Here is a 15,159-nt window from a genome sequence, read left to right on the forward strand (position 1 = left end):
ACATTGCCCAAACTGTTGCAGCCTTAGACACAAATCGCCTGGCGCTTGCATTGAATTTTAGGAAATGAAAAATTTCTGAATGATAAATTAACTAAAAAAAAAAAGAAAAAAAAAAAAAAAAAAAGAAAGAAAAAAAAAAAAAAAGAAAGCTAATTTTGCAGACAGGTTTACATGTAAGAGGCTAGGTATTTAGCCACCTCAGCATTGATTAGTTTTGGATGTCTAAGCTCTGATACACATGGCTTCCCATGGCTTCACTCTACAAAATATATTTACAACGTGAAGAATACATCTACAAGAAATCTACATTTCAAGGGTTTTACAAATCATTCTTGTATCTTTCCCCTGAATTTGACTCCCTCCTGTCCCCTTCCCCATGTCAACTTTTTTTTCTGCCCAGCTCAACGGTCCAAAGTCTACTCAAATGCAGCTCAAAAGTGTTAAGACTGGGCATCAGTTTAATAGTTCCTGTACTCAAAACCATGTGCAATTGTTTACAATTTTTCACACCATGAAGGAATTCTGATTCTTTAGCTTTTCAAGTTCTTTAATTTGTTGCCTCAAAAATAGTATCCTGCAAGAGAAAAGAAATTAATGAGTATAAACATTTCCACTATACAGATGTATTAAATAAGCATATACACAAGCACTTCTACAATTTCAGTGAGAGATACCAACTTCCCTAGCCCCATTAAAAAGATATCAAGTTAATTCCCAATGTGTTCAATAAACTAAAGCCATGTGCAGATGCATAAAGGCTTGGTGTGTTTGACACTTCAGTTCAAAAAACTAAGTTGCTGCATTTCTATTATGACTGATACACATTTGTGTTTAGGTCTGCTCTTCACTTGAATGCAGCTCCCAGAAAAAGCAGGACACTGGCAAGTAAGCCAGGTAACTGAATAATCTGGACAACAGCATTATGCCTTTGTCATGCAGTTTTCCAGACTGTAAAACAGGCTAAAGTGCTCCTTTTTTTTAAAAAAAAAAAAAGCAAGTCTTCTCACTTGCTTTTTTAAAAGTATTTGGCTCTGTGGCTAATGGCAGTCTCTACTTATGGTAAGTTCCAATTTCAAAAACATTTGAAGCATTATTAAAGGGCATCTAAGATAAAAAGCAATAACTACACCTTGCTTAAAAATAAATTATATTGCTCACAACTTCTTATACATTTTTTTCCTCTTCTTCTGAAGTGACATAAGCAATTACCATGACTAACAAACATCTGTTTCACAGGAATTTTTAATGAACAATTTGAACCACTTTTCATGATGCTGAAGTGTAATGCAAACGTGTCAGTGAAATAAGAAAATACTCAGGGAGAATTTAGGTTTTATATAAATATTCTATGAAGGCTGAAGCAACTTTAATAAATGCAGAAAAAGGAACAATTCAGCACTTTTGTGGAACACTTTACAAATATGTGCCCACTTCATTAAAAATGAATTTTCTACTGAAAAGTAGGTGGAAAATAATATACTAATATATAGAGAAACTGAAAAGATAACATTTAGCTTCAAGGCATGGGCATGTAAAATATATCAGTCAATGAAAAGTGCCTTTTTACATGCTGTCAGTTTTGATTCAAACAATGTATGTGCTTTATCTAGAGATGAAGTTCCTTCTTGGAAGACATTTAAGTAGCACTCTTGTGTGCAGAAGTACACAAATAGTACCATCATTTAAATGTATTGATTTTGATAATCCCATCCTTTGCCAAAACCTCCCCCATCAACTTGGTTACTTATGCCTTGTATTCCACATCTTTGGGATTGCAGCAAAAATAAAAGATATATGTTACTACAGGCTCAAAGTCATAATAATAATAAACCATTGATAGTTTAAGGATACAAGTGTACAAGAAAGAAGGTGCTATTTAATGAGCGGAACAATGACATTTGACATGTTATTTAAGATCAAATGCGCAGAGACAAATGACACCTTAGGAAATTAAATCTTAAGAAACCAAGCCATTCATTAAATGTTATATAGAAGTTATAATTCATGTAGTGAATTTATGAAATAAAGTTTCAGAAAAAATGGGTGTTTTCAGTTCTTTATCAGGAGAGGTTTACAAATATATTATAGCCTGATTCTAAAGGATTGTTTCACTATCTGCCAAAATGCAAGAGCTTCTAGAATAAATGCAGCTACTTTAGCAGCATGCAACACAATTAAGGTGGCTTCAAACAGTAAGTCAGAAGCACTGTATTAAAATTATAGTGTGATTTAATAGTTGGGATACTACCATTGAAAGAGGAAACTGAGTATGAAAGCAGATACAAAATCAGGACCACTGGTGAATATTTTGAGCATGTATTTTATGATTACAGTTTCCAATCTTGCACAAAAGTATTCAAAAGTCTGGCTGTGTATCACTGAATTGATACACAAGACTGACTTATAGCACATCTACTTTGCTATAAGCAAACACTAATTTCTCTTTCACTTGTAATGTAAATTACACCTGTTCAAACTTGCTCTGGCTTTAGACCTATTGAATCTCTCACATAAACTGAGTGTTTCAGATCAGGATAAACTGTGCAGACGTGTCCCAATGCAATCTATGCATTATGTATGGGCTGATACTCTAGAAGCATGCTGAAATACTGTGAGTTCATCAGTTCTTTGTAATGCACTAAGGTTTCTGCAAGGAGATTTCTTTTCTATCTTAGTTAATGTAGATACAGAAATTGCATATCTGGTTCTGTTTAGTGGACAGAAATAGGCAGAATGTACACAGGGAAGACAGCTTGCAAACACAGCAAGTACTGGTGTACTTACAGTCATCAGTAAACAGAACTCATGCAAAATAATGCAAGAATGAAGTTCTAATAACACCCTAAAAACTGAAACAAGCACAGAGCACACACTTACCTTTGCTCACGCAAAGTTGCTTGAATTTCACATACTCGAACTAAAGACCTTAAATTCTTTAATTCAGTACAAATTTCTGACATATGCACACTTCCCATGTTATGGGCTTCCTCACGTAATCTTGATGCCTGCAGGGGTTAAACAAAGGTTAGGATTTTGAATCATGCATTGGAAACAATTGGCAGTAGCCAGAGAATTGCTAGATCAGTGTCTCTTGAAACAGCAAAGCACTCTAATTTCAAAAGGCAGTATTAAATCAGAAGCACATTAAGTTGTCTACAAAAGCCCATTCTGAATCACAAATAAACAACACTGCTGCCCAGAAACTGTGTAACCTATGCCTATGCTAAGGCAGGGCTACTTTAGACCTTCTTGATCTGAAATGTTTACCCAACCATCTTGAAAGACAGTATGTGACAGGGCCTGGAGTTTCTAAAATAACCTTTTCAAGCAGTTCAAAGTCTCCAACCATTATTCCAATGGCAGACTTAAATTTCCCATCTAATTAAGCCGTAGTGACAAAAATAACTGAATGCCATCATCTTTCCAGCTACCTTTTACCTAACAGAAAAAAACTTTGCAACCCTCTTCAGGTGTTCTCTAACAGATCAACTCCATTACTTTAATATTCCCACTGAGTCAGCTGGAGATAAGCAGAAGTGTAAATTTAAAAAGCACAACCTATCCACTTCCCAGTTTGTGCACTTCTTGAAGTATATCATCACTGTACTGGATATCACTTCAGGGAACTCCTCAACAGCACCAAGGAGACCAGTATAATTATCTGAGGCCCTGTGTATTACACTGCAATAGGGAACAGGAATTCTTTCAAGTGGCACATGGAGAAATTGTTTCAAAATACAGCCTTCCCTGCAGCATTGCTGTTTAGCAATGTTATCCTCTGCTACACTGGGTCTGGCTGGGATGGAATTAATTCTCTTCATAGAGAAGAGAATGGTGCCACGTGATGCCATGTTCTGAAGTTGTGACCAAGCCAGGGCTGACAACACAGTAACATTTTAGCTATTTCCAAGCAGACCCTACACAGCATCAAGGGTTTCTCCCTTTCTCTCTCTGACCTGCTCTCCACCCAGCAAATACATTGTGGGAGGACAACAGGCAGGGAGGGAACAAAACTGGGACAGCTGCCCCGAACTGACCTCAGGGATATTCCACACCATACATGTGCCACGCTCAGCAATAAAACTGGGGGACAGTGTTCCAGGGCTGCCATGGCTCAGGGACTGGCAGTGACTGCTTCTGCATCACTTTCCCCCAGCCTCTTTTACTCTTTGACCTGCTTTTACCTCAACTCTCAAGTTTTCTCACTTTTGACTAATTGTTTCCCCTATCCAACTGGGGCAGAGTGAGCAAGTGGCTGTGGTGCTTAGCTGCCTACTGGGATTCATCCACATCTGTTTAGGTACTTGTACATTTAATTTTCCTTCCCAAAAATAATGTTATTTAGCACAGGTCTTCATCAAACTTTTGTCATTTCTCCAGTTCAAAGCAGCATTTTGTGTTCTAATTCCCTACATTAAAAGTTTTCATTTCTGGAGTTTATTAACATCCAGGAGTATCCTGGTGTCCAGTAGGATATAACTGCCCATGTCTTCTCTGCACAACTCCAGTTACTGAATTGTTTTTCAGTTTCCCATGTTAAGTGCTTTTTATGAGTTCTGTGAGGTAATTGCTGTAATTCAAGAATGTTTTAGCTATTAACTACTGCACAGCACATTTCTTCAAGTTCAACTGCTTTAGCACATACCTATCCTGACTCTTCTAATTTATTTACTTACTTATTTTTCAGTTTACTCAGGCATGTGCTCTTCTGCCTTAAATCCAAATTACACTATATATCTGGCAGCTATCTGAAGAAAGCAGGGCACTGGATTTTAGTCTCTCCACTTTGATCTATCTTATCTTCTTCACTATGTACTGCACCTATACTTTCATTCACTTTTGTATCAAATATCTCACTCAAGTGCCTCAAGTGCTACTATTCAAAACTGGTCTATAAACAACACCACCATGTGAAGGCATCTGAAATAGCAGACAGGACAATGCAGCATGCAGCACAAAGGGAGAAGTACCCAACTGAGTACATGACTGCCTAGCATTAGCTGAGTTTTTTGATCTCTTTATTAACAACAAGGGAAAAAGACCCCAAAACCTATGCACTGCATAAATTTGCTTTCTATATTAAGATACTTGTGAATTCAGTACACCATGAAAATAATACTTTCAAAACTACAGACCAAGGCCATAGGTAAGTGCCTGTGCTACACCATTTCCTTCAAGACACTCCACAGCAATGCCTCAGTGTTTGACTCAGTACAGGTAGGTAATTTCTTAAAACAGACTTTAACAAATCAGTGAAAAGAAGCAGGAATCCTAACAGGGTCTCAGTTTAGGCTGCGCTTGTGAGAGTCATCTTGCAAGTTACTACCCAAAAGCCTCCAGTGTAGAATTGTGCCAGCATGCATCACCTCTCTAAAAGACCAAAGTAAACTGAGCTAGGTAAGATTATTACCCCAAACAGACTGCATCAGATATAGCTGCCTGTAGAAATAACTTAACTAGATTCAATAACCAGTATGGTTCCTTTGAGTAATACATTCCAAGCAGATGACATGCATCCAGTTTCCTTGTATTACTACAACAGAACAGGTTTCATGCAATTAGCTATAATACATGGATGGCAGTTTGACTGGATTTCCCATTATGTAAAAATAGCCCAAATTCAGTCTGAGTACTCTACATCAATTCACAAACAAGGTGGAGTTTCTTTTACACTGTGTAGACCTAACACACCAGTAACTAAAATCGTGGAGTATTCTCAAATAGTTTAACTCTGTACCTAATTTATAACGTTTTCCACATAACCAAAATATAATTATGAAAAAATATGTTGAACTCTATGTTCTCTGTAAATTTCAACAGAACTTAAGCAGTAAGAAAATAGTTATGAGGACAGCTATTCATCTCAGGGAATATCAAAAGCACTGACTTCAAGTGAGACTGAAAATACCCAACCACTGAAAGGCAAACACAAAACCTGCAGGTCTGGCCTAATCTCCCTTTCCTCTCTCCTGGCTGAGGACAAGAACAAGGATTTTAATACTTTTAATTTCTAGAAAAAGCAACTCAAATTTTAAGCTACATTTGATGCCCTCTCCCAGGTACCAAAGCAAAGGAGCACTCACCTGCTTTTCTGCGTGATCTGCAGGCCAGCCCTGAACATGCTTTATAAGGTTCTCATTGAAGTGTGCTGCTAGCGTAGGTGTTAATGAACACGTGGGTCGTACAGATGGATTCTGTGGTGCAGGTGTTGAGTTGGATGCACTACTGCTAGAGGTATGATTTGGACCTGGTGATGGACTTCTTTGACTACTAGAAGAAAGAATTAAAAAAAGCAAGTGAGCATTTAAAAACATATGTGAACCTATAGAGAAATGAACACTGAAAAGTCATTGCCTCCAGGCACAAAAATTGCATTAAGTGTTCAAACCACAAGTAAATAATTCTGATAGACCAAAGCTGTGCCACCTCTCTACAAACCTCAAAATTTAATTGGAACTGAGTGCTACAATGTAACAGAGGATTCTGTTATTTGGTAGGGTTTTGAGTTTGTCTCGTTTACCTCTGAGAGCTATTCAAGAGACGTAAGCTGTGCCTAAATGCTAGACAGAAAATACATTTATGTTCTTCCTTCGAACAGCTGCCAACCTAAGATTTTCAGTAACGACATATCAGATGGGAGGCAAACACGTTTATTCAAAAGAGGTTTGGCAGAATAATCATTAAGAACAATGTCTGATGTCCTGATCTGAGAATACGTCCATATGGGATTTGAGGAGTTTACTACTCATGCCAAAACACAATCTACATGGTTTTGTGACATTGCACATCTTTACTGAATGCACTCAGGAAAACAGAAGTATCACAGGAGCAGTGTGTTGCAGCCACCAAACCTGACTGGAACATAGCATAACAGCGATGGTACCTCAGTTAAATGTTCTTTGGCACCACACGTACTGAGAAATAGTGGCATTAATTGTGTAAGTGCTTCTCCCACTGGCAGAAACTTTTCAACACAGGCCATAATTTCAGGCTATTTCTTAAAACTCTGTATCACTTGCAGGCAAGAAGAAAATATTATAAAGGAGAACTTAATTTTAAAGGCCTTCTGATTCATCACCTACCCTGTTGGTCCCTTTGAAGACTGAAAGCATCCTTACATAAGGCAACTATCTCTCTAATCCAATGCCCAGACATTTACCGTAATCAACTCACACTTGCAAAGAACTACAGCATTAAGAATTACAGCCAACAAACTGAATGTCTGACTGGACCTGCTGGAACAAAGCCAGAGAGTCACCAAGCTGACAAGAGGGATGAAGCACTTCTCCTGTAAAAAAGGCAATTCCTCCCCTCTTTTCAGAGCTTATGAGATCCACAGTATCTGGAGCACTATGTAGTGGGAAGCCTAAAACAGGACAAGAATTAAACTGCTACAGCAAAGGAATGTGGCAGAGGACAAGGGGCTGAAGCACATGCTGTATCAAAAGAAGCTTAAAGTTTATTCAGTCTGGAAAACAGAAGACTGAGGGGAAGGGGATTGAGGGATCTCTTTGCAGATTTTTTCTACTTTTGGAGAGAACAGACTCTTTCCAGAGACGCACAGTGACAGCACAAGAGGCAGAGACAAGCTGCAACAAGGGAAATTCTAATAAGACATGAGAAAAAAAGAATCACCATAAGGGCAGTCAAACATCAGAAGAAGATATTCTGAGATATTAAAAAAAAGTCACCAAACTAATGCCCTTAGCAATTCAAACTTGCCAGTCCTACTCTAAGGTGGGACCAAAGTAGACTGTAGCTAGAATTCCATTCCAAAGTAAATTATTCTAAGTTTCAATGTATTCATTTAGCATCAGTATAGTAATGGTGCAGAGTCAGGCTATTTTTAGTAATTAAGCAGAATTCAGGCATAACCTTTTTTACTCCTTAGTTCTACTAGAATTAAATTTCCCTCCATGACTTGCCTCCTCTTAATTTATCAGCCTGTTTTCTCCCACTCCTACTTCAGTAAAACTCACTCGAACACATCAGAAATATTTCAAGAAAATAAATAAATAAAATCTGTGGGCTTCTCAAAAATGCAGCTGTACCTTAATTATGACAAAAACATACTGTCACAAAATATCCCAGGCACTGCTGTGTTAGCAGCAGGGGGAGCTATGAATGCAGCAATGACTGTTCCAAACTACCACAGCATTTTTAAATGCTTCACTGAAGGGAAATACTTGCCTTAGCTGAGTTCAAGACTGACTATGCCACAAGTAACAGAATGCCTCCAGAGAGGCAAAAATATCTGTATCAAGGGTATTAAAACATGATGGTTCTGAAACATGTTACTACAAATGTCAAAATTTTACAACCTACAAAAAATGCAATGAAATACCTCCCTTCACAGCACTTCCCAAGGTAAAGGAAAATTTTTGTCAGTTCTTTCTGAAAACAGAGAGAAACTACCAACCTGATGAAACTATGAGTTATGGAAGCAATAATTTAGTTTCATATTTAAAGCAGCCACAATTGATTGTGTGTCTTTGGAATAATCTCTAACAGACAGATTCACTGTATGTCTGCATTGCGTTCAGTTCCCAACTTAAATGGCTGAAATGTTCACTTGAACAATAGCTACTCAGATTTTCTCACACTGTGTTTCCACCCCAACAAATCAAAAATAATTTTATCTCCATTAACTTAAAACTTTTAATGGGCCAAGGAAATGCAGCTGTGATGAACTTCTGCTCAATTATTCAGCATTTAAGCTGGAGAAAACTGCAACCTTAATTCACAGAGTAAAAAGATTTTGGACCATCTGTCCGCAGTTCAGTTTGCTAAATTGTTGTTCACTCCTATAAAAGTAAAAACTGCTCCCAAGAGCCATTCCCAATCCAACCAAGTACTTTCACTTACAAAGGAATCATCTGTTCCCTATCAATTCAGATATACTGCCTGGACACAGCAAATCCTTTGCAGGTAAGTAAATCAGTATCTGAACTGGTCCACTTTCATTCAACTGCACTGCACTCAAGAGAAGAAAATACCAGTCACACAGGTTTTTCCAAGCCATCTATTCCTTAATCTCCCCCTTGCTGCAAACGAGACACTTCCAAAGCAAACTGGAATCACATGAACTCACGATGCACAACACAGCAGAGTCACAAACATGTATTAATTTCAGAGACACAGGACACTGAACAATACTAACACTGTCTCAGTACCTTCACCCTGGCCTGCACACTGCCCCCTGCCCTCAGCCACAGAGTGCTGCCTGCACAATGCCCCTGCTTCAGCAGGGCTGGGGCAAACTCTGCTTCCTCCAGCAAAACGCTGATGCCAAATGGAGCAATGGTTTGCAGAGGGACAGCAGATCCCTAAACTCACTGCAGGTAAGGGTCATGCTGGAGTACAAAGCCATGCAACCCAAAGGAAGGGTGAGGCATGGACTAGCAAGCCAAATGCCCATCAGTATCAACTCACACAGACTCTAAGCCATGGTGAAGGTTTCCAAGAATAAGACCATCTTTCTTAACATTTCCTGTACAGAGAGGGTGGCAAGCAAAGAATAAAAGGGTCTGTGATGGAGAGGTATCCCCCAAAACCTCACCACTCCTCATAAAAAAGCTCAGCATGCTGCAAGTCTAACTTTATCTTTGGTACTGTAATTCAGAAAGATTTAAATAGCACCATTCATAATTACTAGGGACTGGAGCTGGACACTTTGCCTTTATTCTCCTAAAAGAGATAAATGAGTTATAGGCTTGTAATCCAACAAAGCTTAGAATCAAGTGTCTGTAAAATAGCCAACACTAAAAACTCAAAACTTCTGACTTGCTTGTGTCCGTACCCTCAAACTGGTCAATACTCCAGGGTCTCCAGTAAAGCCAGCTTCTGGGACAGGACTGCCAAGCACACAACAGATAACCCAGTCTCCCAAAGAACCTCCAAATACACATCTCTTCCCCCCACAAAACCAGCCAAAACCACAAAAAACCCCAAACAAACAAACAAAAAAACCCACCAAAAAAAACAACAGCAACAAAAAAGCAACTAAAAAACCAAACAAAAACACAAACAAACAAACAAAAATAAACCCCACCACCAAACAAAAGTCTCCTTTGTTATTAGTCCCAGAAGGGCAGATAAAAGGATCTCACTATTTTATGATCTGGAAAGCACCACCATGTGTAGCTTCAGGTATGCTGACAAAGCAAGAGTATTGGGTTTTGGTTTTTTGTTTTTTTAATAGCACACCACACACCTTATTCCAATCACTCTAAAAATCCAGCTACAATCAACTGCAGATTTACAGAACCTCTAAAAAAGTCAACTTCTTCCTACCACAGTTCTATACCATCACTCCATCACATATCTCACCTGACTCATGACACATCTTTGGTTACAGCCCCTGGAACCAATATGACCAAACACAGAGTATCTGACACTAGAAAGACTCCATCTTCCCAAAAGAAAAATTTCAAAGATACAGATTCTAAACCCACCTTGTATGGTTAAATCAATGGTTAAATGCTAGTATCATGCAACATCTTAATAAGTTGCAATGTCGACAAAAAAGTCTGGCCAAGGAAAGGTATTTGTGAAACTTGGTTAATTTTAATGTTTTTCATTAGAGCAGCAAAATCACCCGACAAACCAAAAAATCATGCTAATTTCAAAATCAAATTACACTACAGCAAGACACTACAAACATCTAACACTAAGCATCACAGATTTCTGTAACTGCACAGAGATAGAAACTTCAAACTCTGAAATCACAATCCAAGGAATCACTCATAAAATTGACACTAGAGTGACAGAACACAACCATGAATTCCATTCTGCCTCTGTGAGAATGGTCTAATGACTATCCCAAAAATGGAGAATCTACCACATTAAATATGTAGCAAAGGTACTTGGCTGCATCATCTCAGTAGCAGCAGTTCAATAAACTGGCCAAAGAGAGTCCACTAACTGCAACATACACAACACACACTGAATGCAGATGAAATCTAATGACAGAACAGAGAAGCATTTCAAGGTACCTTGAACGCTGAAGACTTCGTGGGGAGGCAGGCTCGTGACCCGCCTGCTTGTCAGCTATTACTGGCTGCTGAGGTGCTGCCTGGGAAGCTGGTCCTTGTTTAACACCTGGAGTAGCAACCTGCAAAGTTCAAAACTTCATTAGAATTCCTCCACAGTAAAGAGCAAGTGTAAGAAACAGAAAAAAATAAGGAAGTTACAATTTCAACACCTATAGGGTTTGTTTGTTACAAGGCCTTTTGCTAACACAATTTTTATTATCTTTACAAGGTGTTACTTTAAAAAAAAATCTAGTTCCCCAGCTGTGCAAAAAGATTTTTTTTGTACTAAGAAGGGGTTATTAACAGATGTAACACAAGCAAATTTAGACCCATGTGACTTGTCAAAATATTGCAAGCTTGTATTATCTTTGACTGTATCTTCCATCTGAGCTCATTTTCAACCTCAGAAGAGTTGTTCATCACCCAAATAAAATCTTCATGTACAAATTTAAGAGTTCCTTACTTGAAAATACATTACACAGTGTCAAGAACATAATTACATCACAAGCATATTAAAAACATCTCTATCAAAAATGGAAAAAAATCTAAAGCATATTTATCAGTTTGCTGCTCCCTCTTTTTTAAGTTCTAAACTCACAGGTGACTACAAAAATAGTCATCAGTACTTTCTTGCTTTTCCCTTGTAGTACACATTCAGTGCAAGGTATTAAGATACCAGAAGTAAGACACAGTCTTTTCTATGAATTTCTCAACTACATCAGGATGAGAAGTTTGGGAATCTAGTAATGTCTAACTTACAGCAAATGAAGTCCAAGATATTTCATCTCACCCAATGCTTTGCATACCAATTTTGAAATACGTACAAGACAGGCTGAGCTTCAAAATTTATCCTCTACTTCCCAAAGTTAAGCTAACAATATTGAGAGAAAAGGGAGAGAGCAAAGAAAAAATGGCTTCTAGGGATCCATAAAGACAAAAAAGCCAAATTGTCCAGCCTCTCTGGCATTTGCTGACTTCACATTAGTGTAGATTACTAACTAGTGGTCTCCTGAACCTCCAGAAATTCTCTACTTCAGAAACTATGACTTCTGTGAAACAAACCACAGATGGTAAAATAAACTCAAGACATAACTTGATTCATTTAAATATGCAAGGGGGGGGTCTTAATGTAAATTCAAACTCTTAGATGTCTAAGAGGAAAAGTCACCTTTTAAAATTATCATCAAAATGAAAATGTGTTCTTTCTGGTTTTTAGACTAATAGGCATATACTAAAGAAGTCTGAGTAGCACATGAGAAGTCCATGGTAGTAAAAGGGAAAAGCAAGATAATTGTAAGATCAATCTGCTGTTGAAATAAGCAGAACTGTATCGTTCAGGAGGGTGACACAGTAGCAGATCATAAACTGATTTATGAGAACAGACTACACAAGTACCTTTATGAAATGTATGACATGAAGAACTTTGCTATTAATGCCTGCATTTTGCTCAGTGTGTGAGCAGACATTAAATCATCAAGGCTTTTCAAACAGAACAATTTCAAAAGAGATGCCTATCAGCAATAAAGGAATCATGCAGCAGATCCAAACTGGGGAAGTAACCAGCTCCTTGGCTCATAAAAATAACCAAAAAAAAAAGGACCATAAAGAAAAAGTGGGATTTGTAAAACAAATGAACCGCAAAACCTTTCAATTACTCCATGTTCTCCCAAGTGTTTCAAAGACTTTAAATATATATACCATAAACAGAAAAATAGTAAGGGCTAAATAAATTCAAAAAAACAAACCAACCAACCAACCAAAAGCAACATTCTCACTGAGCCTGACAAGTCCGTGTAAAGTGCTTTACACAACTACTTTGCAGAAATTCAGAACAGTTTCTGACCACACAATACAGGCAGAGCTAAACGGCAAAGTCTGTGCCCCCTGAGCTGCCACATGCACACAACACCCCAAAGGCAGCCACAGCAGCTTCACTGTGAAATCAGTGCTGACATGTTCAAGCACTCCTAAGCAACAGCACTGTGCCAATGGCACCACTGTAGTCCCACAGCCAGCTCAAATCCCTGTGCCTCTGGCACTGGGCTCTTCTTGCCCAGGGCCACTTCAGTTTTGTCTGCTCTAAAACCAAGTGTGTCCTGGCACACACCACATCCTGATTAGGCATAATTCACCTCAAACTGTACAACTGGACAAGCTAGCCTGACTCACATACCCGATGGGCTGCTAAAGCAGATGTGCTCACACCAGAGCTATCACCACCTAAGCTCCCATCTCATGGAACTGAGTTACACAAATACAAAAACTGGAAAAGCATCTGCTGCAGAAAAAAAAATTGTTACTTCTGGGATTAACAATCAATCTCTGGGTTGTAGAGACCAGAAAATATCTACTTCCAGTTATCGACAGTACACAACTTAAGATTCTTTTTCATATCTCAGGATTTGGAAGTATCAAATATGTCAACCTTGGTATTTGATAATTTCATTACTTGCCACCTAGCTATGGGATGAGAACATAAATTGAGGATGCAATCCAGGGTCAGAAACCAAGGTAACAATCAGTACTGGTATACACATGAAGCTTTGCAATTCATTGTATCAGTCCATCAAAAAAAACTGGGAGAATCACTTGGTTTTCTTTGTACCCATGAAAAAAATCTGATGAAAGAAAATAAGGCATTTTGAATATAATGAGGAATGCAATGTGTTCTCCTGAAAAGTATTCCTCAAAGGCATCCAAGACATTAGAGGCTCACTTGTGAGCAGAAAACTGACAAAAAAACACCTCAGCTAAGCAGAAGTGGTGATAGAGAAGACAGATTTTAGGAAGGTGGGGGTTTCTCAGGAAGAACATCAGGAGCTTGAATGTTAGCTACAATTTACATTTCCCAGTCACTGATCCAATGAAGGAATTCTGAATGAACAGAGGTGAGGGGGCAGGAAGGGAAAGGGACATTATGTTATTGATCTGTAAACACCTGGAACATTTCTAAAGAAAATCTGAGACTACTTCAAGTTAATTTCCCCAAGAAGTTCTCTCTCATTCTAAACATCTTTTATTGGGTAAGTCTACATAATTGTATCAGTTGTTGCCACTGAGGTATGCTTTTGTTGCTATTTAAATATGCTAGATTACCAATGCCTTGGTAAAATCTCCAGACAGCATCTGAGGCCAGCATTAAGAATTTCCTCAAGCAAAGTAAACTAGATTTCATGCTGGAGCTGAATTGCCAAAATACAGTCAAGTAGTTGCTTCCAGTTGTTTGTTTCTATTGGGAAAGATAACATACATATTTTATTATCCTACACACAACTGTTAGTACATGGATCTATAGGAACACTATTTAATATTATGTATAATGATTTCTTACTACAATATGGCATAAGGCAAAAGGAGCTCACCTTCTGCTGGGATGATACTGGTGGCGTAGTCATCAAAGGTTTCAGTGGAACAGTGTTAGTCTGTGGCGTGCTTATCCTTGGAGACACGTATGATCTTGGTGATGAGGCATCAGATGTTAAAGACATTGGAGACTGATTAGATGGCTGAGCTGTACAGAAAAGAAAAATGCTTTTAATAAAACCATATCCTATCATAAATGCAAATTAGATTTTCTCTGGGTTCTCTGGAGTATGCTATATTAGATGACATTGTTCACTGTGAACGATCCTAGCTAAGGAATTGTATTTCCCCCAAACTCCTCACTTCTAAAATTTCAGGGCAGGGGAAAGGGAAGAAGCTATAAGGAAATGTTTTTTACAGATAAAGAGACTTAATCACATGCAACTCCTATTTTAGAATGCTCAACTTGTTTTAACCAAAAGAAAGCATAACAGTTTGTACAGAAACCTATTAATCCATTCTAGGCATATACCAACAGCTCCCCACCTGGTTAAAAATTACCATTAGCACTGCTTACCTACTCAGTAAGATGACTGCATTTATTGTTTTGGTTTAAGTTTCTAAACTTAAGTTTTAAAGTTCTTTATTAAGTTACAAGCCAGAACATACTGGAAATATCTGAAAGATTATCTTGCCTAGAAGATGAAAAAAAAAGCCCCCACCAGAGAGAGGAAACTTTCTTTTAAGAATTTAAAGCCTCCCCCAAGAGTCACAGTTGCACAGTACTACAAGATGGGTGTTGAAGTAAGGAAGAGTTGGGTTT

General features: G+C 38.2%; 1 protein-coding gene across 5 annotated transcripts in view; it reads right to left on the bottom strand.

Annotated features, from left to right (window-relative positions):
- Positions 1 to 373: 373 nt before the first annotated feature.
- Positions 374 to 15,159, bottom strand: part of WAC (WW domain containing adaptor with coiled-coil) — a 55,881-nt gene continuing 41,095 nt past the window's right edge. For all 5 annotated transcript variants that reach the window (XM_064704041.1, XM_064704037.1, XM_064704040.1 and 2 more), the window contains exons 10-14: positions 14,396 to 14,544; positions 10,995 to 11,113; positions 6,084 to 6,270; positions 2,878 to 3,005; positions 374 to 574 (exon numbers count right to left, since the gene is read on the bottom strand). In XM_064704041.1, the coding sequence (XP_064560111.1) occupies positions 505 to 574; positions 2,878 to 3,005; positions 6,084 to 6,270; positions 10,995 to 11,113; positions 14,396 to 14,544 (653 nt within the window). In that variant the 3' untranslated portion in view covers positions 374 to 504. The remainder of the gene's footprint in view (positions 575 to 2,877; positions 3,006 to 6,083; positions 6,271 to 10,994; positions 11,114 to 14,395; positions 14,545 to 15,159) is intronic.

Source organism: Zonotrichia leucophrys, chromosome 2 (assembly GCF_028769735.1).
Source record: "Zonotrichia leucophrys gambelii isolate GWCS_2022_RI chromosome 2, RI_Zleu_2.0, whole genome shotgun sequence".
Classification (NCBI taxonomy): domain Eukaryota; kingdom Metazoa; phylum Chordata; class Aves; order Passeriformes; family Passerellidae; genus Zonotrichia; species Zonotrichia leucophrys.